Source organism: Puma concolor, chromosome A2 (assembly GCF_028749965.1).
Source record: "Puma concolor isolate L17-30 chromosome A2, mPumCon1.1.hap2, whole genome shotgun sequence".
In the NCBI taxonomy this organism is placed as follows: domain Eukaryota; kingdom Metazoa; phylum Chordata; class Mammalia; order Carnivora; family Felidae; genus Puma; species Puma concolor.
In genome coordinates, this window is record NC_141668.1 from 6,007,675 (window position 1) to 6,032,887 (window position 25,213).

The 25,213-nt window shown below is 59.0% G+C and overlaps 1 protein-coding gene across 6 annotated transcripts in view; it reads left to right on the forward strand.

The window, feature by feature from the left end:
- Positions 1 to 2,916: 2,916 nt before the first annotated feature.
- SMARCD3 (SWI/SNF related BAF chromatin remodeling complex subunit D3) overlaps positions 2,917 to 25,213 on the forward strand; it is a 30,080-nt gene continuing 7,783 nt past the window's right edge. The window contains exons 1-2 of one of the 6 annotated variants that reach the window (XM_086686150.1): positions 2,917 to 2,999; positions 4,832 to 4,972. In XM_086686150.1, coding sequence (XP_086542276.1) covers positions 4,934 to 4,972 — 39 coding nt within the window. In that variant the 5' untranslated portion in view covers positions 2,917 to 2,999; positions 4,832 to 4,933. Of the gene's footprint in view, positions 3,000 to 4,831; positions 4,973 to 23,090; positions 23,774 to 25,213 lie in introns of those variants that run through there. The other 5 variants (XM_086686157.1, XM_086686185.1, XM_086686142.1 and 2 more) reach the window with 5 other exon arrangements.

The window sequence follows — 25,213 nt, forward strand, 5'->3', positions numbered from 1 at the left end:
CTGTCGGCCTGAAGCCTCCTCCAAACATTTGCTGGACCTGCCTCTGCACCAGGCTTGGGTTGGGCCAACGAGTACCAGTCCCACCCTCCTGGAGCTCACCGTCCAGAAGGAGGGATGGACAAGGGCCCGGTGACTTGAGAACAACCTGTTAAGCACTGGGATAGAGACATACCCTGCCCACCTGGGAAGTCAGAAAGAAGGGCCATGGGCTTGACTTTGGATGACTTTATCCCCGATGGACAGACTGTGAGTGGGAGGTGGAAAAGAGGAGGTGCAGGGGTGGGTACAGGGCCAGAAGAGGCGGGACCATCCACCTGGCTCCTCTGCCTGTCCCCTCTGGCCAGGCCTAGGCCAGGGCTCCGCCTGCCCGCCCGCCCGCCCGATGCTTCCCCTATTTGTGTCCTGGTTGCCTGCCCTCCCTCTGGGGGCCTCCTCTGGTGACCCCCTCCCCCAACACACATACCCTCATGTCAGGACCTGGTCACCTTGCCTGACCTTCAGCACGAACTACCTACCCCATCAGAAGGGCTTCTTCTTCTTCTTCTGAAGTTTATTTATTTTGAGAGAGAGCAAGAGAGAATAGGGGAGGGGCAGAGAGAGAGGGAGGAAGACAGAGAGAGAGAGAAAGAGAATCGCAAGCAGGCTCCATGCCATCAGCACAGAGCCCGATGTGGAGCTCGAACCCACAGACTGTGAGATCATGACCGGAGCCGAGATCAAGAGTCGGATGCTCAACCGATTGAGCCGTCCAGGACCCCTCAGAAGGGTTCATTCTGCCAAGTTAGTAGCTGGTGTTGTGGGAGAGGAGAGAGCTGGAGGGCAGGCGGATGTGTACTGCCTCTAAACAGACTCCTGTCTGCCCAAGGGGGTGAAGTCTGGGTCATGGGAAGTCTTTCAGGCCCCCTCAGATCCCACTATCCAGACAACTTTCCATCCCTCCCAACCCCAAGTCATTGGGCAAATCCTCCCCACCTCAAACTATCCCCTCCTCTCCTTTTGCTGCATTTCCAAGAGTCCCTTGTTAAGAGATAAATGTTCCTAGGAAGGACAGCATGGAGTTGTCAGCAGGAATACGTTTGATCGAGAGCATTGAGCAAGCAAATTTGGGTAAGAAGGCCACCATGGGTCCTTTAGCAGCCAAAGATCTGAGGTGCTCTGGGGAAGGGTCTTGAAAATAGAGTCACAGGGGCTGGGGAGGATCAAGCATGGCTTTCCAGGGCTGAGCTGGAGTATGTTTCTGTCCAGTTTAGTATCGACATGGTTTGTTTATTTTTTTAAATGTTCATTTGTTTATCTAGAGAGAGAACGCTAGCAGGACAGGGGCAGAGAGAGATTGAGGGAGACAAGAGAATCCCAAGTCTGGGCTGTCAGCGTGGAGCCCAATGCACGGCTCATTCCCATGAACCCATGAACCGAGAGATCATGACCTGAGCCGAAATCGAGAATCGGACGCTTAACAAATTGAGCCACCCGGCACCCTTAATGTCAACGCGTTTTAAAGGGGGTGTAAAAGCAACATTATTCACAGTGGTCAAAGGTGGAAGCAACCGAATTATCCATGGACAGATGAATGGATACACAAAATGCGGTCGATACACATATATACGGTGTATATATCGTGTATATATCCATACAGCGGAGTCTCATTCAGCCGGAAAAGGAAGGAAATTTTGACACCTTGAGGGGTCAGCCTTGAGGACGTTATGCCCAGTGAAATAAGCCAGGCACAAAAGGGCAAATACCGTATGAAGGTTTTTATACGATGGGCCTTGAGCAATCAGATTCATAGAAACAGAACGCAGAACGGCGGGTGCCCAAGAGCCGGGGATAGAGAATGGAGAGTCATTGCTTAATGCGTAGAGTTTCAGTTTTCTGAGTGAAAAAGTTCAGAGATCATCTGCACAACAAAGTGAAAACACTTTACAGCTTTGAACTATATACTTCAAAGCGGTTAAGATGGCAAATTTTGTGTTATGTGTATTTTAACATAATTGGGAAAAAAGTTTTACGTAAAAAAGGAAAACATAACAACAACAACAACAACAACAACAACAACAACAACAACAAAGTGGAGGTGGAAAAGCCTCCAAGCCCGCTCCTCTCCGGGACGGTGCAGGCCCAGGCAGCGCTGGGGGCCCCGGATCCCCAAATGCCCACGGTGTGAGAGGAGTGGCCCGGATGGGGCCAGGCCAGGCATCTGGGGAAGAGGCGAGACTCTGAGGGGACAGGTCTCCACCTCCACCGGGGCCTCAATCACAGCTCTTCCTGGTAGGGGGGTGGGCAGGACGCTGACCCCAAAAGTCCCTGCCTGCTGGCTCCGCCACGCAGAGGCTCCCACTGCCTCGGACCTTGGCTCAGGCTCTCTGAGGCTCATCCCTCTCAGCAGGGAAGAGCCGAGCCCCTACAGTAGGCCGGGCACTGTGCTAGCTGCCACTGGTGGTTGGAGGACGACTCCTGGGAGACCCCACGGGGTGACGAGAGTCTGCTCATCTGAGTGGATATGGGGCGAGGGCCTGTGCATAAAGGTCGGAAGAGGTGTCATCAGTCAGTGCCTGGCCCTGAACCTGGAGTGGAACCGAACCACCACTCCCCGCTCGCCGCGCCCCCACCCCCCCTTCCAGGGAGGTGTTTGTGTGTGCGCAAATGTGTCTGTGAGCCTGTGTGATCCAGAGCAGGTAATGTCTGCCGTCACTTAGGCTGCTGACAGTCTGTGTCAATCCGCGGGCGCGTAGGTGCATCTACAGACCTAAGGCTTCTCCGTGCACAGGCTGAGAATCACAATGAACTTGGCCGGGGCGCGAGCGTGGCGATCGCACGTTCGCCTGGATGGGGCGACGCTGCCTGCTCTGATCCCTAACTCATTATTAAGCTCCTCGCTCTTTGCAGACGCTCCCTGCGCCTCCCCCGCTCCGGGCTGCAGCGGCGCAGGCGCCGGGCCGAGCCGAGCGCCGAGCGGGGAGCGGGCGGCCGTGCTCCGGGCCGGGGTCCCGGGGGAGCAGGTGAGCGACCCGCGCCGCGCGGCCCCCAGGCCCTTGCGGAGACGCCGCCCGGCCGCGCTGCGCCGGCGCCCCCGCCTTCCCTGCCTGGCAGCACCCGTCCTGCCTCTGTTGGCATCATCCCTCCTCCCCCCTGCCTGGCATCCCTCCTCCCCCCTGCCTGGTATCTCCTCTGCTCCCGCCTGCCTGGCATCCCTCCTCCTCCCTGCCTGGCATCCTCCTCCCCCCTGTCTGGCGTCTCCCCCTGTCTGACAGCCCCCTCCACCCCCCCCCCCCACCCCAGCCTCTCCCCATTCTCCTCCCTGCCTGGCATCTCTCTGGTCTCCCCCCCTGCCTGGCATCTTCCTTCTTATCCCTGCCTGGCACCTTCCCCTTACCTGGCGCCTTCCCCTTACCTGGCACTCCCCCTCCCTGCCTGGCATCGTCATCCCCTCCTCCTTTCCTGATCTCTCCCCCCACTCCTGACTCTCTTCCTCTCCCTGCCTGGCACCTCCCCCACCCGAGCCGGGTATCTGTCTCTTCCTCCTCACCCCTTCCTTGCACCTCTCCCATGGCTCCCATCTTACCTCCTCTCTAATACTCCCCCCCCCCCCCCCCCGCCTGGCATCTTTCCCTCCTTCTGTACCTGGTTCCTTCCCATCCTCCCTCCACCTGCACGCCCCCTCCTTCTCTTTGCCTGGCACTCTCCTGCCTGGTACCTTCCTCTCCTCCCTCATGTCTGGCACCTACTCCCCCCCCTCGCCTGTCACCTCCTCCCTGCCGAGCATGTTGCCATCCTGCTCCTGCCTGGCACCCTCTCCCTCCTACCCACTCCCCTGCCTGGCACCTTCCCTCCTTCCCCTCTGCCTGGCACCTCCCCACCTCTCCCCTGCCTGGTACCTCCCCTCTCCCCCCCTGCCTGGCACCTTCCCTCCTTCCCCTCTGCCTGGCACCTCCCCTCTTTCCCCTGCCTGGCACCTCCCTGTCTCCACTTGGCATCCCGCCTGGACACCCCTCTCCCACCCAGGCTGTCCCTCTGTCTTCAGCCTTCCTGTAAGGCACCTCCCCCCAGCCCTGAGCCGGTAACCTCTCTCCCAGGGGCATCTTCCTCCTCTCATGACCTGTCCTGCCTCCTCACACTTGTCAGAGTCGCCTCCTGGCCAACACCACCTACGTGTGACCCTGAACCGCTCTCAAGCCCCCCGACCCCATACCTATAGCATTGCCTTTTCCTCGTTCCCCACACCCCCCCTGCTCAAGGACTCCGGTTCACAAAGTGGGTTCCGACGCCAGCCTGTGGCTTTCCTGCTTGTGCAGGAGGGTGGGACCAGGAAAGCTGTGCACCCGGGGAGAGGCCAGCATGAGCAGAGCGGGCGGGTCACGAACAGGCCTTCTCTACCTGCCCGCCACCCCTCGGACTCCCTCAGATGTCCCTGGGCTCCAGAAGCCATCCAGGTCCCATCCGGGCCTCCGGGTCGTGCCCTATGCCTCCGATGCCTGGCTGCCCCCCCTCCCCGTTCGCTGCCTGTGGCCACCCTGTTGTCCCCCAAACTGGCCTCCCCTGCCGGGCCTGGGTCTTGCCTGGGTTCTCTGCTCTGCTCTGTCCTAGCTCAGTCCTGCAAGACCTGGTCTCTGCCGACTGCTTCCTGCTCTCACAGTGCTCCCACTTGCCTGTCACCTCCGTCCTGGTCCCTTTCTGCACCCCTCCTGTTCTCTCTCTCGGACCTCCTTGTCACAGACTGTGGTCCACCCAGCTGGCCCCCTCAGACTCCCTCATCGGCCCTCAGAGGTCCGTTTGGACTCTGCCTTTGGGGCTCAGGGTCTGGGCCACCCCTCCCACTGCCCTCTCCTTTCAGATTCTCCTCACAATGGCCCTTGGTGCTGCAGGTGCAGTGGGCTCTGGGCCCGGGCACCGAGGGGGCACTGGATGACTCCCCCGCTGCAGGACCCCGCCACCTATGACTCCAGGCCTTCAGCACCCACCCGCCGTGGTACAGGTAGGCGCTGCCCCCTCCAAACCCAGGAGCAGGAGCCCTGGGACCCCCCCCCCCCCGAGAGGTGTTGGCTCTTGGCCTCCAGTCTTACCCCAAGGCCGCCTCTTGGCACTTCGGCCCCAAGCCAGGCCCGTGACAGTGCTTCTGGTCACCCCCTCCCACTGCTGCGGCCACTCCCCAGACCCTGGTGACATCTCCTTCCACCCTTCCGCCGCCTCTTCTGAGCGCCCTCACCTCCTGGCTCCCCGCTCCTGCCTTTCAAAGCCAGTCTGAGCCAGGAACCAGTGAGCCCGAAACCAGCTTTTGGTTCAGGTGAAAGTGGTCTGGGGCTCTGGTTTCTTTCACTTCCTCCTCATCCACAGACACGCTGCCCCACCTCCTCTGTGCTCAGCCGTGTGTGTGCTCGTGCACGCACATGCACACCGTGTGCACACACGCTCTCTGCTAGCTGGGAGGGGCCTGCTTCTGCCCGACACGCCAGGGCTGTAGAAAACGAATTCCGGACATGCGGTGGCCACCCTCTACACGGCTTCCAGAACCCCGGCGGGGGTTTGTTCCTGGCGGGAGGGGGTGGCTGCGGCAGCCTGTGGCGTGGCCTCAGTAGGCGGGCCTCAAGCGCACAGGGACTCCAGGCCCCTTGCGCGTGAGTTGGACCTTCTTGAGCCTCCTCTTGGCAGAGAGCGAGGAGGCTGGCCTGGCTCCTGGTCCGGGAGGCCTGCGGTTCTGGTCTGAGTCCTTCCTGCCCAGCCCCCACCCGCCATTCTGGCCACCTCACCAGCGGGAGTCCCCTGTGACAGGCTGGGCGCCGTGGGGCCCTGGGGGTGTTAGGGACTTAGTCCCGGCCCTCAGGAACCATAATCCGGCAGGAGGAATGGATTTAGGAGGTCCCGAGGGAAGTGCCCAGCAGACAGTTCAGGCCTCAGGCCTGTGGAGGAGGGGGAAGGCCTTGAAAGGAACAATTTGAAGTGGGCTTTCAGAGATCCAGGGAGTGGGTGTAATGAGGGTGTCTTCCTCAGCTCCTCCTTCCTCAGAAGCAGCGGACGAACTTACTCTCCTGCCTGGGCTGTTCTGAAGGTCAGGGCAGCCCATTCCCCCCACCCCCCCGCCTTTGCCGCCGGCCCAGAACGGTGCTGTCACCGGCTGCTGGGGGAGCCTGGTGCTGTCACCCAGTGCTGGTCACTGTGGAAACAAATGCAATGCTGTGCAGGAAAGTCAAGCCCCCAAACAGAGGTCCTGCCCCTTGCCCCACAACCTAACCGCTGCCTTGTGTTAAGTGTGGGCCTGTTCCCCCAGCTAGCAGGGCTTGGCTTTTTCATGCAGAATCCTAAAGAAAAGGTGAACCCTGGTGCGTTTTCGGGGCAACTCTAAAGTTGTCTGAGGCTGTCTGAGGGTGGAGGCCTGCCTAGTAGGTGGGGCTGATGGGGGGGGCAGCTGGGGTCCCCGGGAGGTACGCCACAGCCAGGTCCCCACGTGGCGAGTCCTTGTACATCATGGCTGGTCTGGGGTACGCTGAGCTAAGCCCTAACGGGGCTCTCCAACAGAGAGAGCTGGGTTGTTCTAGACCCAGCCTGAAGGAGGTGATCACCCTGAAGGATGGGCCGTTGAGGAGGGGAGGCCTGAGAAGCTCTTGGGGGGGGGGGAGGGTGGGAGGCTGAGTGCTCTGGGTACATCCTAGCAACACGTGGTCCTGGAGCAGCCCGGTCACAAGGAGAATTGAGGGTCCACCCTGAGATTCCTAGGGACTCGGGAGTCCCAACCTGTCTATGTGACAAAGGGGGTAAGGAGGGAGGTGCTGCGGGAAGTTTCTGGCGTTTTGTTTTAGAGTCACATTCAGCATGTGCCATCCCAGGCAAGGAGCCGGCTTTGACGCTCGGCGGCTTGGGCACGTGCTGTCATTTGGATGCTGACAGGCCCCGTGCTACCGTCTAGACAGCACGGTCGGCACGAGCCCAGGCGTGCAAGCAGCTGGAGGCTGTCTTTGCCCCGAGCGCTGGCAGCGTGATTGCAGGCGAGAGCTCGTTATTAGCGAGCGTTAAGTGGCGGAGGTAATGAGCTGGAGGTGTCACCGGGAGGGGGTGTCCCTGGAGGAGGTGTCACGAGAGAAGGCTGGGTTACAGACACCCAGGATGAGTGAATGGCCCTCGGGTTTGGCAGGATTCGGAGGCCTCTCAGATCACCGCATCTGGTGGGCGTGCAGCTGAGGGACGCCTGGTGGGGGCCACGGCCGTGTCCCTGGTGTCCCCGCGCGGGTGAGGGGTGTGCAGACCCCCGGTCGCGGATGAGGACCCCGTGGGAGAACAGTTGCCCACCTCAGCCAGGCCCACTCCTTCGTTTGCTTCCCAAGCTGTGAAACCCATTTCTTTGTTACCTAAACTTACGTCCGGGAGATCCGAGAACGTGTCTTACGAGCATGTGTCCCCCGCTCATGCCTTTCCCGGAATTTGCACACTTGGATCATCTCCCGTGTCAACCTTCTTTTCAGACCGAAGAACATTCTGGGGCCCGGAGCGAGGAGCAGCATGCTGTGGGGAGGGGAGAAAGGCGGGGACAGGAGGACGCCGGAAAGTGGGCCTGTGTTCCACCCCACCCCAGAAAGGGTTGGAGGTAGTTTGCAAAGACACACGTAGTGAGGAAGGCAGGACGTGGGGACCCGAGGGGCAGGAAGATGTGCTGCAGCCGCAGATAAGGTTAGCGCGCGAGACACAAGCCGTGAGGCCCTGGGGCCCCTTCCGCGGTGGGAAAACAGGAGCACGGGTGTCATTCACGCTGCCCAGAGAACCAAACGCCACCGGCTCAGAGACACTGTGATTTGGGGCCATGAGACCCCAGGAAGTCTCTCCTGTGTGATGGCACGAGAGGGACACTGGGTGACCAGAGCTAAGCGATGTCCTCAGCAATACCGCAGGTTTCCCCGGGGCCCAGGCAAAGAGCAACACAATAGCGGGCCGCCATGTAAACATCGCTGATCGTGCTCGATCCCAACCCGAAGCTAGCACACCCGGAGAAGTGCACTGCACGCCTTCAGGTTACACGCTAACGGTCACAACATTTCTGAGAAGCATCCAGCAGCGGGGAGGTCTGTTTAAAATCGGGAATTAAGTCCAGTCACGTTCTTGGGGAAGCGTAGCATCCTTGCAGGAAAACAGAGACCTCCATCCGCACATATGCCCAGCAGGTGAGTTTGGGTACAGGGTGAGACCAGTCACACGCCTTACGCCCTAGGTCGCGAACCCACCGAGAAGTAGGCATGCGTGTCTGTTGCGGGCTGGAGAAGGAAGCTGGAACCTGAGGCCTGGATGTAGCGGGCGGACCCTACGCCCTAACTTGGGTTTGCTTACCTAGGGCATAGGAAGGTGGAGACGGGCTCCCTCGGGCCAGCGAATGCACCCACAAGGGAAGGACAGGCTGCAGGGGACGGCCCTGATGTCACCACCCCCGACCCAGGAGAGGAGCTTGTCCAGTAGATGTCAGGCCCCCACCTCATCAGGCAGGGAGCCCCTCCCAAGGAGAAGAGGCCTGGGAGGAGGGGTAAGATTGTTCCAGAGTCTTCTCTCCAGGAGAACAGAGTAGAAGTTTCCTGGTGAACACAAGAAGACAAGAACACAGGGTCCCCTCCACAGTGGGGGTGGGGCTGGCCATATTGCTGACAGTGATACAGAAGCTCAAGCCCTCACCTGGGAGTGACATTTGACCCTCCCCCTTCCTTCTCTCTCTGTTGGAGCAATCACCTCATTTTATTTTATTTTATTTTATTTTATTTTATTTTATTTTATTTTATTTTATGTCCTAGACACATCTCAATTCTGCCCACCCATTTCTCACGTCGCCACCCTAGTGGGGCCGCTGCTGTCTTCTGCCTGGACCACGGAGATAGACGCCTCAGTAGCGCCCTCCCCCGCTCAGTCTGGGCCCCTCCTCCCAGCCCCAACCCACCAAGGTGGCCAGAGCTTCCTGCAGCGCGGACCTGATCTCTTCTGTCTTCTGTCTTCATGGGCTTCCGGCACCTGCTGGCACTCAGGGCCTTTGCACATGCTGTTCTCTTTGCCTGCAACACCCTTCCAGCTCCCTTCACCTGCCTGGTTCTGTCCATCCTGCAAGTCTCCACTGGAATGCCACTTCTTCCAGGGAGACTTTCTCCCCCCTTCCCCCGATTAGGCATCAAGTCCCACCTCCTTACATCTTCTAGCGTGTACCCCAAATTTAAATGATCCCTGGTAGTGGTCCTTCAAGGCACAGCCTGCATCTGTCTTGTTCAGCACAACGCAGAAAAACACTTTGTGAATGAATGAGGTGGGGACGTGGGGGGGAGGCGGCTCTGACCGCTGATCTTGACATGACCCTGAGACCCCTTTGTACCGTTAGCCCTGCCCTCTCTGCACCCCCACAACGCAAGGGTGGGCCTTTCCGGCCTCCCCACCCTGAGCTGCCGACACCTGAGCCGCTCGTGGCCCACAGCTGGGCAGTCTGTCTCCGAAAGGACCTGCTCGCCATGCTCGCAGACACCCCCCCTTGTTTAGTGGTTCTTAAAATGAGGAGAATCTTCCTGCCTGTGACCCTGGCCTTCCCCTTTGGAGTTACAGAGAATAAACCCCTTTCTGCCTCCGTGACGTTTGGAGGCGGTTGTCCACACTTCCTGGGTCTGCTGTCAGGAACATTCAGGTCTGGCTTCTTCAAACGTCCCAGACTTGGGGGCTGGGCTCTGCCCCTTGCCAGCTGGGCTGATGTGGGCAGAGGCACTTAGTTCTCCGAGCCTCAATGGCTCCTCTGTAAGGTAGGACCTGACGCCCCTTCTATAGAGATTCGGTGGGATGCTAAGTACTGAGCACTCGGGTCAAGATCCAGAACGCCGTGAATGCCAGAGAGCCCCTTGTCACCCTGTGGGTTAAAATGTGATGCTCAGTGCTGCCCTCCCCACCAGCACGTCTAGCTGTCCTCTGTAGACCCTGTGACCATGTCTCCCTTGGTTCCAGGCCCAGCTGGCCATTCTCACTGCTGTTACACTGTTGGTTCAGAAAGGCCTGGAGCCAGTGAGAAGCCCCTGGGCCTCTCCTCCCGTCCGCTGAGAACCCCGTTCTCCCCGCTCCCGTATCTTGAACTCAGACGCAGAGTTCTCTGGTTAGCCTTAGCCCGGCTTCCCAGCCAGCAGCCCTCCATCCAGCCTGACGCCGTCTGCGTGTTTGAGAAGCCTGCCTTCTTTACCTTTACGAAAGTTTTGAGCTGGAAATTTAAAAAAAGTGAGCCGGCAGGTGGAGGAGAGAGCGCTGTGGTCCTCTGACTCTCCCGAGCTGTGAGCAGATTTCTGATTTCCTCCGGGTCGGCAGCTGAAGTCACAGTAGGGGCCCAAGGGGGTGGGCTTGGAGGAGGGCCCCCCCACCCCCCGCAGGGGGAGGGCAGCGGTAGGGAGAGGGGAGGCGGAGCTCCAGCTCGGTCTCCAGATCCCACACCCCACCCAGCAGGAAGCATTATTTTGCTTTGCCTTCTCTTGCCTCAGTTTCCTCTCTGAGCCCCTACTCTGCCACCCCAACCCCCGTCTTACTCTCACCCCTTCCTTCGAGAAAAAACCATCTTAGATACCCTTTCGAAAAATGCCCATTGAGGGGAGGTGCCTGGGTGGCTCAGTTGTTTCAGTGACTGACTCTTCCTGGTTCATGGGTTTGAGCCCCCCATCGGGCTCTGCACTGACAGCACAGAGCCTGCTTGGGATTCTCTCCCGCCCTCTCTCTCTGCCCCTCTCCCCGCTCTTTCTCTCTCAAAATAGATGAACGTTTTTAAAAATGCCCTTTGGGTGGACCACAGCCCCACCAGACCAGACTCCCCCGCCGCACCCCCCCCAACAGCCCCGCCCCCCACTTCTGTCGCCTGAGACCCCAGAGCAGCTCCCACAGGACAGAGGAGAGCCAAGCACACGAGCACAGAATACTAGCAACCGGTGTTGACTGAGAGCCTCTTGCAAGTTTTAGGAACTGTGGAGGATTTTTCGTGGTTCAGCTGATCGGTCCTCACAAGAGTGAGAGAAACTGAAACACAGTTTCATCGTGTTGGTGCAAGAGTCCCAGTTGGGGTCCGCCTGGCAGCGTCCCATGGGGGAGGAACAGCGAGGTGTGCCGTGACCCAAACCACAGTGACCCTGAAGGAGGCAAAGCAGCCAGCCCTTTCTATAGGCCCAGCACTGAGGCCCAAGGTCAAGGCTAGTTGTCCTGGTGCACAAAGCTCCCGCCCCTCATTTACATTAATTGCTGGGCCCCTGGGCGTTTAGAGTTTGCAACCCCTAAAATTGGGGGGGGGCGGGGCTTGGTGAATTGGAGAAACCCTGCCTCTTCAAAAAGGGACAGCCCCTGTTAGCATTCTCTGATTGTTTCCAAGTGCATCGGTGGGCTTGTGTTGCCAGATTTCCAGTTTTTTGAGAGCTTCTGGAAATCTGGCTGTTGGTGTGAAATCTCTCAATTTTTGAGATTTTAAAGAGCGTTTTTTAAAATTTTTTAAATGTTTATTTATTTTTGAGAGAGAGACAGAGCGTGAGCAGGGGAGGGGCAGAGAGAGAGAGAGAGAGAGAGAGAGAGAGAGAGGGAGATACAATCCAAAACAGGCTCCGGGCTGTGAGCTGTCAGCACAGAGCCTGACGTGGGGCTCGAACCCACAAACCGTGAGATCATGACCTGAGCCAAAGTCAGACACTTAACTGACTGAGCCACGCAGGCGCCCCTTAAAAAGTGTTGAAGACACAGTGTGGGCAAAGTAACACCGGTCTGCCTGCCCACTCTGCAACTTCCTCCCTGGGCTCCCCTCCTGCGGTCACCACCCACCTGGTACCTCTTCTAGCCCTCTGGCCCAGAGCCCTGAGTCAGCATTCCTAGCCCTGAGAACTCCATCGAGGGCCCCACCCTGAGAGACATTGCATTGAGCTGCGGTCACTTTAGACAACCTCTTGTCAACGATGAATTTTAAGCAAAATGCAAAGAGGCTTGTTGAAAACTTGAGGGTTCTCCCCCAGGTAGAAACAAGGATCCCAATGACGTGTTGTGAATGGGAGGGACCACAGGTAGAATCCCCCTCACAGTTTGTCTGTGTTTTAATCCCAGAGCAGTGGCCGGTGAGGGCATTCAGGGCAACTTTGACAACTAACGGTGGCGGCTGGGGTGGGGGGGGGGGGCATTTGGTGAGCCGAAAGGAACACGACCTTGAGATCAGAACATGGCGGGTTTGAGCCCACCTTTGACTAGTTCTCTGGCTCTGAATCAGTCATTAACCTTGTGTTCCTCATCTTTAAAATGGGTATAGTAGTGGCTCAGTTGGTTAAGCGTCCGATTTCGGCTCAGGTCATGATCTCAGGGTTTGTGAGTCCGAGCCCCGCGTCGGGCTCTGTCCCGACGGCTCCGAGCCTGGAACCTGCTTCGGATTCTGTGTCTCCCTCTCTCTCTCTGCCCCTCCCCACCTTGCACTCTGTTTCTCTCTCTCTCTCTCTCTCTCGAAAATAAACATTAAAAAAAATAAAAAATAAAATAAAATGGGTATAGTAATATCCAGCCGTTTAACTCCCTGGGATGTTGAAAGAACCAAATTAAATAATGCATACCAAACTATTTTGTAGGCTATGGAGCTCCGTAAAGATGTACGTGTTCATTTGAAGGGGTTTGACAAAGTCTCTCCCAATATCTGGAGCGTGACACATAGACGTGGGCTGGACGCAGTAGTGTGCTGGTAAATATTTAACAACCGGCTCCTGACGGGGTGGGAAGGGGGAGCTGAAATCTGATTTGTACTATTTGCCAATTTCCATGGCATAAATACTCCCACCGCGGCCGATTTTAAACCAGCAACGTGACACTGCGGCACGTCACTGGATGTTTCTATGATTGAGGCCATTTGCTGCCAATTGAAGACTAGCCTCAGAGGTTGTAGGCTGTCTGGAGAGAGGGCTTTGTCCTGATGCCTGTCCTTTTCCAGAATAGTCAGCACAGACCCAGGGAAGGTCATGTTCAGGGATTTGTGAATGACACACAGCTGGACAGGATGACAGATACAGCGGATAACAGAACGGGGATTTGAAAGATCGCGAGCTAGAATAATGGGCTAATTCTTATGAGACGGAATAAATATAAGTATCTGTTCTTGAGTCCAAATAGGCAGTTTTACCAGCAGGGAATGGGAGACGTGCTTCGGCACAATGAGAGTAGGAAGAGAATTGGGGGGGGGGGGGCACCTGGCTGGCCCCGTCGGTGGAGCCAGCGGCTCTTGATCTCGGGATTGTAGGTTCGAGCCCCACGTTGCAAAGCCCCAAGCTTTGCATGGCTTCGGCCAAGCCAGGGGACGTAAGGGGAGAGACCGGTGGCAGTTGGGACTGGCAGGCAGGCCACAGGAGGGCCCACACAGGAGTACTGAAAGCAGTGTTAGGGGGTGGATTCGTTTCCTAGGCTGTAACAAAGTACCGGGCTGGGCGGCTTAAACAATGGAAACGTATTTTCTGGAGGCGGGATGTCGAGGTCCAGGAGTCAACAGGGTCTCGGGTCCTTCTGAGGCCGTGAGGGAAGATCTGGCCCGGGCCTCGCTCCTCGGCTTACAGATGGCTGTCTCCCACACTTCAGTCTTCACTCTGTGTGTATCTGTCCCCGTGTCCCAGTTTCCCCTATTTTATGACACCAGTCATACTGGATTAGGGTCACCCTAATGGCCCCATTTTAACTTGATTACCTCCGTAAAGACCCCATCGCCCAATAAGAACACATTCTGAAGGTGGGGGGGTTAGGACTCCAGCAAATGAGTTCTGCTGGGGGAGACACAACTCAACTTGTGCCCGGGGGGAGGGGACCGCGAGGGCTGCCTTCAGAGTTTGGAGCCGCGTCTCATGGAAGAGGAAGAAGATGAGCTCTAGGTAGCCAGAGCGTCCGGGCGGTGACCCAGGGTCGTGTCCACCGCAGGAGGAGCCAAGGTGTAATCCATTGGGCCCCGTGGCCACCGGGACGCCAGCTCCTCGCCTGGCTCTAGCTTTCCTCGAGTGGGGACGGGCAGAGCCAAAGGGGGCCTTGAGCCCCTTGTCCCCGCAGGTACTGCAGGCACTCACCGGCGCACCCCACAGCTGGCTCCACGGCCCCCTCCGCCAGGACCAGGATCACCCTCGGGCATGGCTGCTGCTGCTGGTTTCCCCGCCCCTGCCACAGGCCAGCCACCTGCGAGCCACGGCCCCTCTGCAGGGCCAGCTGGTGGGAGCTGAATGCCTCTCTTCCCTGTAAGGAAGCCCAGGGCTCTGGCGTGGGGCGTGCTGCTCCTGCACGCCCCCGACCCCTTGCCAGAGCGGCCGCTGTCCTGCGTGCAGGGGTGGACGTGAGCCTCTCACCATATGGATGCCGGGAGCCCCTCCAGCCCCGGGCCAGTCCTCCTTGTGTCCCGAGGGCCGAGGCTGCATCGTGTCTATTGTGTGGCCGAGCCGCCCTTTGCACTGAACAGTCACACAGGAGCTGCCCGCCAAGTGAGCGGCAGGACGGCAGACGAGGAAGGGGACAGGCGTGCGAGGAGGCCCTCCCTGCTTTTCTTCCAGATGCTTCCCTTGGCAGCTCTTAAACCTCAGCTTCTCCTGGCCCGGTGGTCTCCTGTAGAATTCTTCTTAGGTGTGAATGCAGGTGCTTTGCTCCGTCTGGTGGCTTCGGAATGTTTCCCTGCCCTCCTCTCCTGCAGCCCTTTACCAAGTTTCTGGGCTGCACACACAGGCTTCCCGTGTAAGACCCACCCTGCAGACTAATGCCACTTTCTGTGCTCAAGGAAGCTTCCGGTGGTTTGGGTGGAACCCAGACTCTTCACGGACTCCCAGAGCCACCAGAATTAGCCACTGTGAATAATTGCCTGGCTGACCCCTCAGAGGTACCCTCCATGGTATGTGGGACGGTCCCACAGCTGGGGGGCTCTGGGGGCCCCCTGTTTTCACTACTCTCCCAACTGGGGGTTGTTCGACAGCAGGACCGCTAGGACCCAGAGATAAGGCAGAGCAGAGGCAGCCAAGCCCCGCAGGCTCGGGCCAGCTTAGCATCAGGAATCCAGTAATGGCAGCGATTACTTGTTAAATGTGTCCTCTGTGGCAGGCGCCGTGCTGAATTCCCGACATAACACGACCTCGTCTGAATCCTCACATCTACCAGTGAGTCAGGCGTAGGGCTCCCTGTCTTGAAGACAGGGAAAATGGAGCTCAGACGGGTCGAGTAACCTGTACAAAGTTGCGGCCACCCAGTGGCTGAGCTGAGTGTGAACCCAAGACCATCCAGCTCAAGAGCACGGCTTCTCAACCCCGGGGCAACTTCACCCTCCAGGGACAAAGGCCGATGTTGGGAGATATTTTTGTTTGTTGCACTGGAGGGGGGCCGGGGGAGTGCTTTTAGAATTTATTGGATAGAGGCCAGGGATGCTACTGACATCGTACGATACATGAGACGGCCCCCACAATAAAGAATCATCCAGCCCCAAATATCAATGGTGCTAAGGCTGAGAAGCCCTGTTCTTGGGTCTAAGCTCAGAGTAATCACACTTTGGTGCCTGCAGAGACCCCACCCAGGGCAGTGGGTTCAGGGCCTGGGGGAGGACGGGACCCCCGAAGAACGGGGACGATGGGTAGGGCAGTAAGGCCTCCCTCTCCCAGCCCTGTCCCAGGACAGACTAGGTGGCAATGGCCAGAACAAAAGCCCAGATCTGAGAGCAAGGGCAAGGGCGTCAGGGCTGGCTGAGGGGCTACCCAGAGGGGGTTCATTATCCAGGTGGGCTAGGCACGAGCTGGCCTTAATTACAAAGGATCCTGGAAACGAGGGGTGGGCACCAAGAAGGTTGTGAGACCACTCCTTCCCTTTCCTCCCTTCTGCCCACTCCCTGGTAAGTCTTTGGGGCCTCTCAGCCGTCTCCACAGCTATTCAAGTCCAAGAGTAAAGAGGGTACCCTGTGTGGGGTCACGAGAGAGGCCGAGTCTAGCTTGGACTATGAAATCCTTGATCATAGACCAGCCTCAAAGACCATCTCCTGGTTTTAAAATTTTTAAAAATTTATTATTGTTTTAATGCTTATTTATTTATTTATTTATTTATCATTTTCTTTATTTTGAGAGAGACAGAGACAGCACGAGCACGGCAGGGGCAGAGAGAGGGAGAGCATCCCAAGCAGGCTCCGCATGGTCAGCGCAGAGCCCAGTGTGGGTCCCGAACCCACAAACCACGACATCATGACCCGAGCGGAAACCAAGAGTCGGACGCTCAACCGACTGAGCCACCCAGACGCCCCAGTGTTTATTTTTGAGACAGAGAGGGAGAGAAAGCATGAGTGGGGTCGGGGCAGAGGCAGGGCGCTGACAGCAGAGAGCCTGATGCGGGGCTCGAACTCACAAAACTATGAGATCCTGCCCTGAGCCAAAGTCGGATGCTTTAACTGACTGGAAGCATGCCCTGAGGTGGCTAGGTGAAAGTTCTTTAGAAGCTTCTGTGTCTCCGTGAGGTGAGAAGCCAGGGCCTCAACTGGGAGCAGGAGTGGGGGAGGAGCTGGAGGTTGGAGGGGAGAAGATGTGGAGACTCGTGTAGGAAGCGGAGTGGGAGGGGGTGTGCGTGGACGAGGGACAGGGGGACGGCTGGGCAGCAGGAGGCCAGGTGAAGTCGGTGCTCCTGAACTGACAGCGAGACCTGGTCAGGGTGGCCGTGTGTCTTTCTCCAGCCACCTTCAGGTCCCGGGGACAGGGGAGGAGTTGGCGAAACTGGATTGAACACTTAAGTAAGAGAGTCAAGAGTATGTATGTGCAAAGCATGTTAAAATGTAAATTTTATGTTATGTGTTTTATCATTTAAAAAAAAAAAAAAAGGATCATATGTAACAGTCTCATTGTGATGAGGGGTGCAGGTCAGAGAAATGGACCAGCGGTTCCAGTGGAGTCACGGGCTTTGGGCATCAGGGAGCTGGGCACAGTGAGCTGGAAGGAGACAGGGTGGCAGTCAGAGTGAGCTGCTTCGGACTGATAAGGGGGTGAGGGGCCACTGGAGTGACCAGACCCAGGAGGTGACCCTGGAGCAGGTGGCTGAGGGAGGGTGGAGAATTTCCAGAGGAGAGGTGGCCACGGACCGAGAGACCAGAGGTGTGGAAAGACCCCCCGCGAAGATCCCCAGAGAGCAGCAAGAACAGGACAGAGTCCGTGAGTGTCTCCGAGTGTCAGGGAGGGACAGCGAGCCAGGGGCTAGAGCCCTCGAGAAACGGGCACCAGACGTGCGGCAGATGCAGAGCCAGGGCTCTGGAAGCAGCTGCGAGGGGCAAGAAGGGTCCCTACCCACCCCGAGGCCAGTGGTAGGGGTGCTCTGGGAAAAATTCTGCCACCACAGTGGCAGTTTGGGGGGGAGTGGGTCCTGGAGGGCTTCTGCTACAAGAAAGCAAAAGCGATGTTCACGGAAGCGGCCAAGTGTATTGGAAAGTTTTATCTGTGACAGACCGCGCAGTGGAAGGGTTCAGGTCGGGAACTGGGAGAAGAGGGGCTACACAGAGCCTTATGCAGCTGAGGGTACCGGTGAGGGGAGTCTGGGGCCTTCTGTGGTGCCTGACACGAGCAAGGAGAACACATCATGGCAGGAAGGCAGGTGCACTCAAGGCAGACCATGGGAGAGACAGAGTGTCGTGTGAGGAGGAGAGGGCATGGCTTTTTCAGCCCCCTCAGCTCCTGCACGGCCCACCCTTGACTCCTAATGGAGTTGAAGATACCTGGGAGACCAGGTCTGCGTGTGGCTTCCAGGCATGTTTTATCTACACAGTCCATGCACGGTGGCATTTGGCTTAATTTCCCTGAAAAATTCTTTAAGGACATGAAGTTTTGTCTTGTTTTTGTTTTTGTTTATTCTACTCAGTTTTCTTCACTCAGGTGACATCCCAGACTGCAAAATGCAGCGGTTCTCAGGAATCCCTCTGACCACCTGGGCAGAGTAGTAGCTGAGGCCTCAGAAGCTCCTCTGGCGGGGGGGGGGGGGGGGGGCGGTGTAAGGGGCAGGACATTAAGCCACCAGGAGACTGTCCTGACACTGGTCATGAGGAAGCACTGAGTTCCAGGAGAGCGAGGAGAGGAGTCAGAGGTGCTGGGATGCGGCTCCTGTCTGCCAAGGAAAAGGAGGGCAGGAGCCTGGGAGCCATGGGGGTGTAAACAGGGCAGGAGTGATGGCTTCGGCCAGGCAGAGGGCACGGTGGGATGGGTGCGTTCCCAGGCCCTGGCTGGGATGGGCAGCTCAGGAGGCCGGCAGAGGCAGGAAAGGCTCGCCACTACCTGGAGTCTTAACAGCCTGCGAGTCCCGAGAACATGAATCCCTTGCTTTTGCCCCTGAATCTACTAGACTGGCCAGTGTTGGTCCGGAGGGAGCTGGCTGGGGAGTGAGGATGCACCTCCCTACCACCGCACCACGCAGAGCTGGCCCCACGTGGCACCCCTAGGCTGCAGGGGACTTAGAGCACACCTCAGGATCCCGTATAGATACCTCCCCATCCTCCCCAAGATGGAGAGCAGGCCAGTGTGGCTCGTTTTTGTTTGTTTGTTTGTTTTTTGTGTGTTGTTTTTTTTTTTTCATAGTGCTGTAAGCTGTCGGGCATGGATGGCCCCAAGGGACCAATTTATGGCGGTCGGTGGTGAGGGGAGAGTGCAAAGCTGCCACAGATCCAAAATGTGCCTCCCCTCTGGGCTGGTGGGTGCTCAGGCCCCCGTGACCCATCTCTCCACCCCTCCTGTGGCCGGCAGTTTCAACATGCTGATGTTTGCAGTTATCGTGTGTGAGGTGTAGGTGGGGGTCAGAGAGGGGGCCGCAGAGCACCCCATTAGACTGACGAAACCCCCCGCATAACAAGAGAGGAAGGACTCAATCGTGCCACTTATCTTTCTCGTACACCTGCTAACTGAGCAGGACCCTGGGGACCCGGGCAAGGCCTTGCCCTGCTCCCAGGAGGCTGACTGCACAGTGGTAAAGGCTCAATGGCAGTGTGAGTGACAAGGACCAGGTCTCACCTCGGGTTAACGCCTTTGGTTAAATGGTGTGGGCCTGTTTCTCTCTGTTTCTGTCTCCCTCTCCTTCCCGCCTGGTCTGCCTTGGTTCCTGTCTCTGTCTTACAGAATCCTTGGATTTCAGGACAGGAAGGCCCTAGGAATCATCTGCCTACGCCTCCTTTTACTCCCGAGAAAGCTGAGGGGCAGGGAGGTAGAACAACTTGCCCAAGGTCACACAATTATCTTGGTGTCCTCGTTTATCTTTGGTTTTCTTTGTGTTATGTTTTTTGCTTCTTTCTATCATATTTGTCTTTCTTGCGTGTGTTTGCAAAACTGACACGGGAAGGCAAAGTCACACAAAGAGACAGAGGGCCCCCTTGATAGTAGCAGGGGGTGTCCAGCCACAGAAACATTCTCGCGCAAAGGGAGAGGCACCCAGCGCTGCTCTGGCCTGGGAAGAGTAGTGGGGGCAGCCTGGAGGAGGAGGACTGTGCCACGAGACATCCTGGGCCTGTCCGGTCTGCTGGCTGGGAGAAGTTCCTCACCAGAGGTGGGGGGTTAAGGTGCAGGCTCCCCTCCACCCGTCTCTGGGGACTGGGCCTGGCCCCAAGGTCTAGCAGGGGTTCCTTGGGGGCCCGGGATTGAGGCCAGGCAGGTAGGCTGGGTCAGAGCCGCCTCTGGGACCCCTGCATGTCCTGGGTTTAGTGACCAGAGGAGAAGGTGGGAGCTGGTTAGCAATGGGCCAGAACACAGAGATCAGAGGTCCTTAGCCTGACAGCTCCAGGTGGGCACTTTCCGTCTGTCTGTCTGTCTGTCTGTCTGTCTGTCTGTCTCTCTCACACACAACACACACACACACACACACACACAGGCTCACGCCCCAGTCAGTGAGGGTAATATTGCTGGGGGTATACAGAAAAGGGGGCAGCAGAAAGAGGTCTCTCCCTTCAGTCTGATTTCCTTTGTTCCTCCCTCGCCTTCCTCCCTCTCCCCTTCCCAGCTCCCCTCCTCTCCTCCTAGCCTCCTTCTTCCATCCTCCCTCCCCGGCCCCTCCTCCCCCTCCCCCCAGAGCCGGGTCCCCGTAACAGGACTTCCACTGAAGGCGGGGAGGGTGGGACCAGCGGGCTCCGGCCTCAGCCTCGCTGCCCATCTTCCCGCAGGGAAGGAGTTAAGTCTCTCCGCTGCATCCCTCCTCCCTCCTCCGCCTCCCCCGCCGCCACCGAGTCCTGCAGCCAGGCCCTGGGCTGACCTTCACCGGGAGGGAGGCCGCAGTGCGCATGCCCGGGCCGGCTCCCGTCCGGCTCCCGCCGCTGCCCGGGCCCGGGGCGGGCGAGGGCGAGGGCGGGCGGCCGCGGGCCGGGACGTGCCCCCCGCGCCCGGCCGCCCTCCGCTCCGGCGCCGTGGAGGGGGGCCGCCGAGCCCGTCCCGCCGGCCGCGGCGCATCTCTCCCTGAGCGGGGAGAGGCGCTTTGCCATTTGGTGCTGGTGGTGCTTCGGAGGGAAGGAGAGATGGGGGGACGGCAGGGGGGACTCCGGCTCCGCGCCGCAGGGCGGCCGCCCTCTGCCCGGACACGCGCACGGTCTGCCCGGAGCACGGCCTGGGCCGGTCGGGCCGGGGCTAGGGGCCCGGCTGGGCTGGGAGGAAGGCCCCCTGCCAGCTGGAATCGGGGCTCTCCCGGGGCCTCCACCTCCCCCGGGCCTGTGGCTGTGGCCGTGGCGCTGCTGAGCGCTCTTCTGGGGCTGAGCAGCTGGGGATCCTGGCCTTTGTGAGATGCGAGTGGGGGCTCCGGGCACCCACACCTGCGCCTCTGCTGTCTGGTCTGAAGGCTCCCCGCCCCGGGTCCGCACACCTAGGGTCGCCTCTGTAAAAGCAGTAGGCCAACGTGCCCGCTGGCCCGCGCCTGGTCAATCACATCTTGTGAGTGGGCTGGGAGGTGGTCAAGATGTGCCTGTGCGTGCAAATCCGTGTGGTTCCTTGTGCCTCCAGCGTTTGCACTCATGTGTGTGCCCGAGGGGCCTGTATGCATTATGTATCTGCTGTCTGTGCTGGCATAAGGGTGTCTCCCAGCGAAGCGGCTGGGGGAGCCGGGGCTGGTGCTGGGGTGGCTCAGGAGGGAGTCATCTTTGGACTTGGGTGACACTCACCACTTCTTGGGTACCACCAGGGCCCTTGGTCTGACCACCTCCTGCAGTCTCCCCCACCACCAAGACCAGTCCCCTCCCCAATGCTGGGCATTCCCGCTGTCCTTCATATCCCCCTCAAACTTAGCTGCCCGAGCTGGGGTGCCTGTCAGCCTCTTTGCTATCTTCTTGCCCCAGAAGGCCTCTCTGAGAGTTGAGAACTCTGAGCTTTACACAGAGCCTAAAGGTGACCGCCCCTGCCCCAGTCCCCCAGAACCTCTAAGGTTTGGGGTCTCACATGCCCGTGCGGGAAGCACCCACAGTGGGTGGGGGTGCCCATGGGGACTCACACCTTCAGGTAAGTGGCAGAGTGTGAGCTCCGTTCACTGGCCCACTGGGCTTCGGGTGGTTGCAAGAGTTAGCAGGCATTTGATGGTGAGCCCCTGTGTCCCGGCATGGGGGAAGGTAGCAGGACGTAAAGACCGGATCCTGATGTCAGGGGACCACATTTGGGAAGCCAGACCTACCATCTCAGACGCTGGTCAGGCAAGTGCCAATTCACCGCATAGCATCGATGGCAATGGGCATTCAAAGAAGGGAAAGGTTGGTGCGCAGGAGTGGAACTAGGGAAGGCTTCCTGGAGGAGGTGGGGCCCATGCTCAGCTTTAAAGGATGAATGTGATCTGGACAGGCAGAGGAGCAGTAGAGGGGTTCTGGGCAAAAGAACAGTGTGGGAGCAGAGGCTTAGAAATGGGAACGAGCGAGGGGTTTTGGACGTTAGTGGACAGACTGGTGAGTCTATGGGGGAAGCCGGGTAGAGATTTGGTAGGAAGGGGATATCTAGGTCCCTTGTTAAGCCAGCGGTAAAGGAAGGTTATCCTGGACCACTCTGGCCTTTCAGGAGATTGACAGTGGGCGCCTGAGTGGACAGTGACAGGCAGGAGCACAACCAGGGTCCTAGGAAATCAGGCTGCAGGCAAAAGGGCTCTCCGGGCAGAACACTCCCTTGGTTCTTCGTCTGACCTCTGAAGGCATTTTGAAGGGGTTGAGGATCCCCGAGTGTAATTCTGGGTCTTTAGGGTGTAACTTCAAATAAGTTGGCCAACAAATCCCCCCCCCCCCCGCATTTCCCTGCCCTCACCTGGCTTCTGGCAGTGCAGCCCCTAGAGGCACATAAACTTGACCCACTGTCGTCCCAAAGCCCTTGGGCTCTTTCTCCAGAAGGAGGAGAGAGGGGCGTGGCCTTTGGGGGCAAGGGTGGTGCTGTGGTTCCCAGCCTGGTGAGCTCAGGATTTGTCCCTCCTGTTTCCTGTCCCTCCTTCGCCCCAGGGACTGCCAGCTCCCTCCACACTGCCTCTTCTAGGGCTCCCTCAGAATCCCACACTCCCCGGGCTTTCTTTGGGGCCTGGAGGCTGGCCCTACCATACCCAGTAGCCCCAGCGCCTCTGGGTCCCCTACCCCCACCTCATGCCCCATTCCAAAGCCACGAGGCCCACCTTGCCTCGTTCTCTCTGCCCATCCACCCAAGCATCCACCCCAGCTCCTAGCCTCCCCTCTCATTCTCTCTTCCTGTTCTCATGAGTCCCATCCACCTCCCTTTTCCGAAATCCTTCCCCCATTGCCCTCGCTTTCTCACATAGAGACAAACAAAGACTCACATCCCCAGAAATAGACTCACACGGAGCTGGAAGGCACAGGCCATGTCCTGCCACACACGCACCCACAAGCGCGCACACGCACCAGAGGCTCCCGTGGAGGGAGGCACACAGAGAAGGCGTTTGTCTGTGCACGCACGTAAACAATCACACCCACAGCCACCGAGCCGTGCCCACACAAGGGTGCAGACACACACACACACAGCGGGCGAGACAAGGGCGCACACATCTGTGGACGCGAGGGGACACCGCCTCCCCGGGCACACCCACCACTGACGGCCTGGTGCAGGAGGAAGGCCTCCTCCGGGCTCCGGGCTCTCCCCCCCCCCCCCACCCCCCACCCCCGGATTCCTTCCAGCGAATGTTTCCCTACTTGGCCTGCCAGGTCTCTGGGGAAAGGGCCTCAGAAATGCAGCAGGAGCCACTTGGGGGAAAGTTGGAACTGACTGTTCCCTGCCTGGCCGTGCCGGCGAATTCCCTAACCGAGAAACTATTTGTGGCGAGAGCCCGGGTGGCCGGCGAGCCCCCCGCCACCTCCCCTCGCGTCCCCTCCCCGCGCCGCCTCCCCGCGGGCCCTCGGGCGGCCTCGGGCTGCAGTGCCGCTGCCCAGCGCCCGCGAGCCGGGCTTGCCGGCGTGCCTCGCCGCTTATCTGCGCTGTTTGGACAGCGAGGGTTGGAAAGGCAGGCGTTTCTGTCCCCGCCGAGTCAACAGGCAGACCCCGGGCCGCCGGACTATTTCTGTCTTATCAGTGCAGGAATGCGGCAGCCGCGGCGGCGGCGGCGGCGGCGGCGGCGGGCGGGCGGCGGCGGCGTGGGCCGTGGGCCGTCAGGGCAGCCCTGAAGGGGCCCCCTCCCCACTCCGCTCGAGTAGAAGTGTGAGAGAGCCCAGCAGGACTCAGAGGGGAGAGTTGGAGGAAAAAAAAAGGCAGAAAAGGGAAAGAAAGAGGAAGAGAGAGAGAGAGTGAGAGGAGCCGCTGAGCCCACCCCGATGGCCGCGGACGAAGTTGCCGGAGGGGCGCGCAAAGCCACGAAAAGCAAACTTTTTGAGTTTCTGGTCCATGGGGTGGTGAGTGGGGGAAAGTTAGCGGGGGAGGGTGAGCGAGCTGGCTCGGGCTGAATGGAGGGATGATCGGGAGGGGCCGGGAGGGGGCTCCCGCTCTCCCACCCCTCCGGCAGGGGCGCCGCGGCCCCGCGGCCCAGCCCCGGGACTGTGCCGGCGCCCTGGCACTCGAACACGTCGTCAGGCGGCGGGCCGGGGATGGGTGCCCGGGCGGGGACGGGAGGCGTTTGCATGGGTCCTTGTCAGGGGCTGGGGGTGGGACTTGGGGACTGTCCCCCCCCCCAAGTGGGGGGGGTCCCCTCCGTACCAGACGTGTTGTCTTCTGTTCTCTGCCTGGTGGGCCCAGGTGTTCCCCTGCCCTCCCCCCCGCGGTGGGGGTGGGGGACATGGCATCGGGTAGGCTGGGTTGTCTGCCCATCCGTTGGGACAGTGTCTCTCTGTGTCTCCGAGATCAAGGAGCAGGTGACCCTGGAGGCACCGTGAGCGGGAAGCTCTCTAGCTGAACAACCTCTGCATCCTGGCAGGAGGGCTCTGGGGCTTTGCTGGTGGCCTCTGCCCACGGGGGTCAGAGAGAGACCCTCTCTAGGGACAGACCCCAAGTTAAGGGGTCTGAGGACCCCCTTGGCAGACTCAGCCACCAGAAGCTCATGTCCTTAATGCCTCAAAGGTGTGAAGGAAGGGCTGGAGTCAGGGATGTGAGGCCTAGAGACCAAAGGGGCGGGCCAGCACGGTCCTGCCACCAGCCGACTTGGAAGGCACACAGGGAACCTGAGGGAGCCCAGGGTGACCTGAGGGATGGGACCTCAGGCTGAGGCAGCAGGAGCCAGGTTGGGAGCCATGTGGAGGGCGGTGGAATGGGAGAGGCAGGGGCTGTAAGACTTGGGATGGCTACCGGGGTTGGGTTGGAGTTGGGTACAGAGGAGTCAGTCAGGTTGCCTATGGCCAAATTTGGTTGTGACCCGAAAGAAGGCACATTCTCGGTGAGGAAGGCCAGAGTCCCTAGGGTCTTGGCCCTTTGTTGGGTGGCCCTGGTAGCTAGTGCAGCCCTCTGGGGGCTCTGGAAGTTTCCCTCTCAGGGCCTCTTCAGCAGATCAGCAAGTATCGCTGGCCTTGAAGAATGGGAGAGCAGCTGATTGGGTGAAGGGGGTTTCGCTGGGGCCGCCTGTCCTCCAGTCCCAGAGATCCCTGGGGCAACTTCCCAGGGGGGCCTGTGTCTCTCAGCTGAGTGCCAGTCTAGTCTTGCTGCTTGGGGGAGTCCCTTTAAAAAAGGCCCATCCAGGAGAGAGAGGGGATATACATGTGGATTTTTTTTATTTGGCCAACTTAGAGCTTCAGTTCTTGGGTGGCTGTGAGTCCCTCCGCTGCACTCCCTGTAGTTCATCTATGCTGGCGGGGCTGGGCCTAGGCTCCATTCTGGGCCACCCACTCTGGAGATGTGAGTGACAG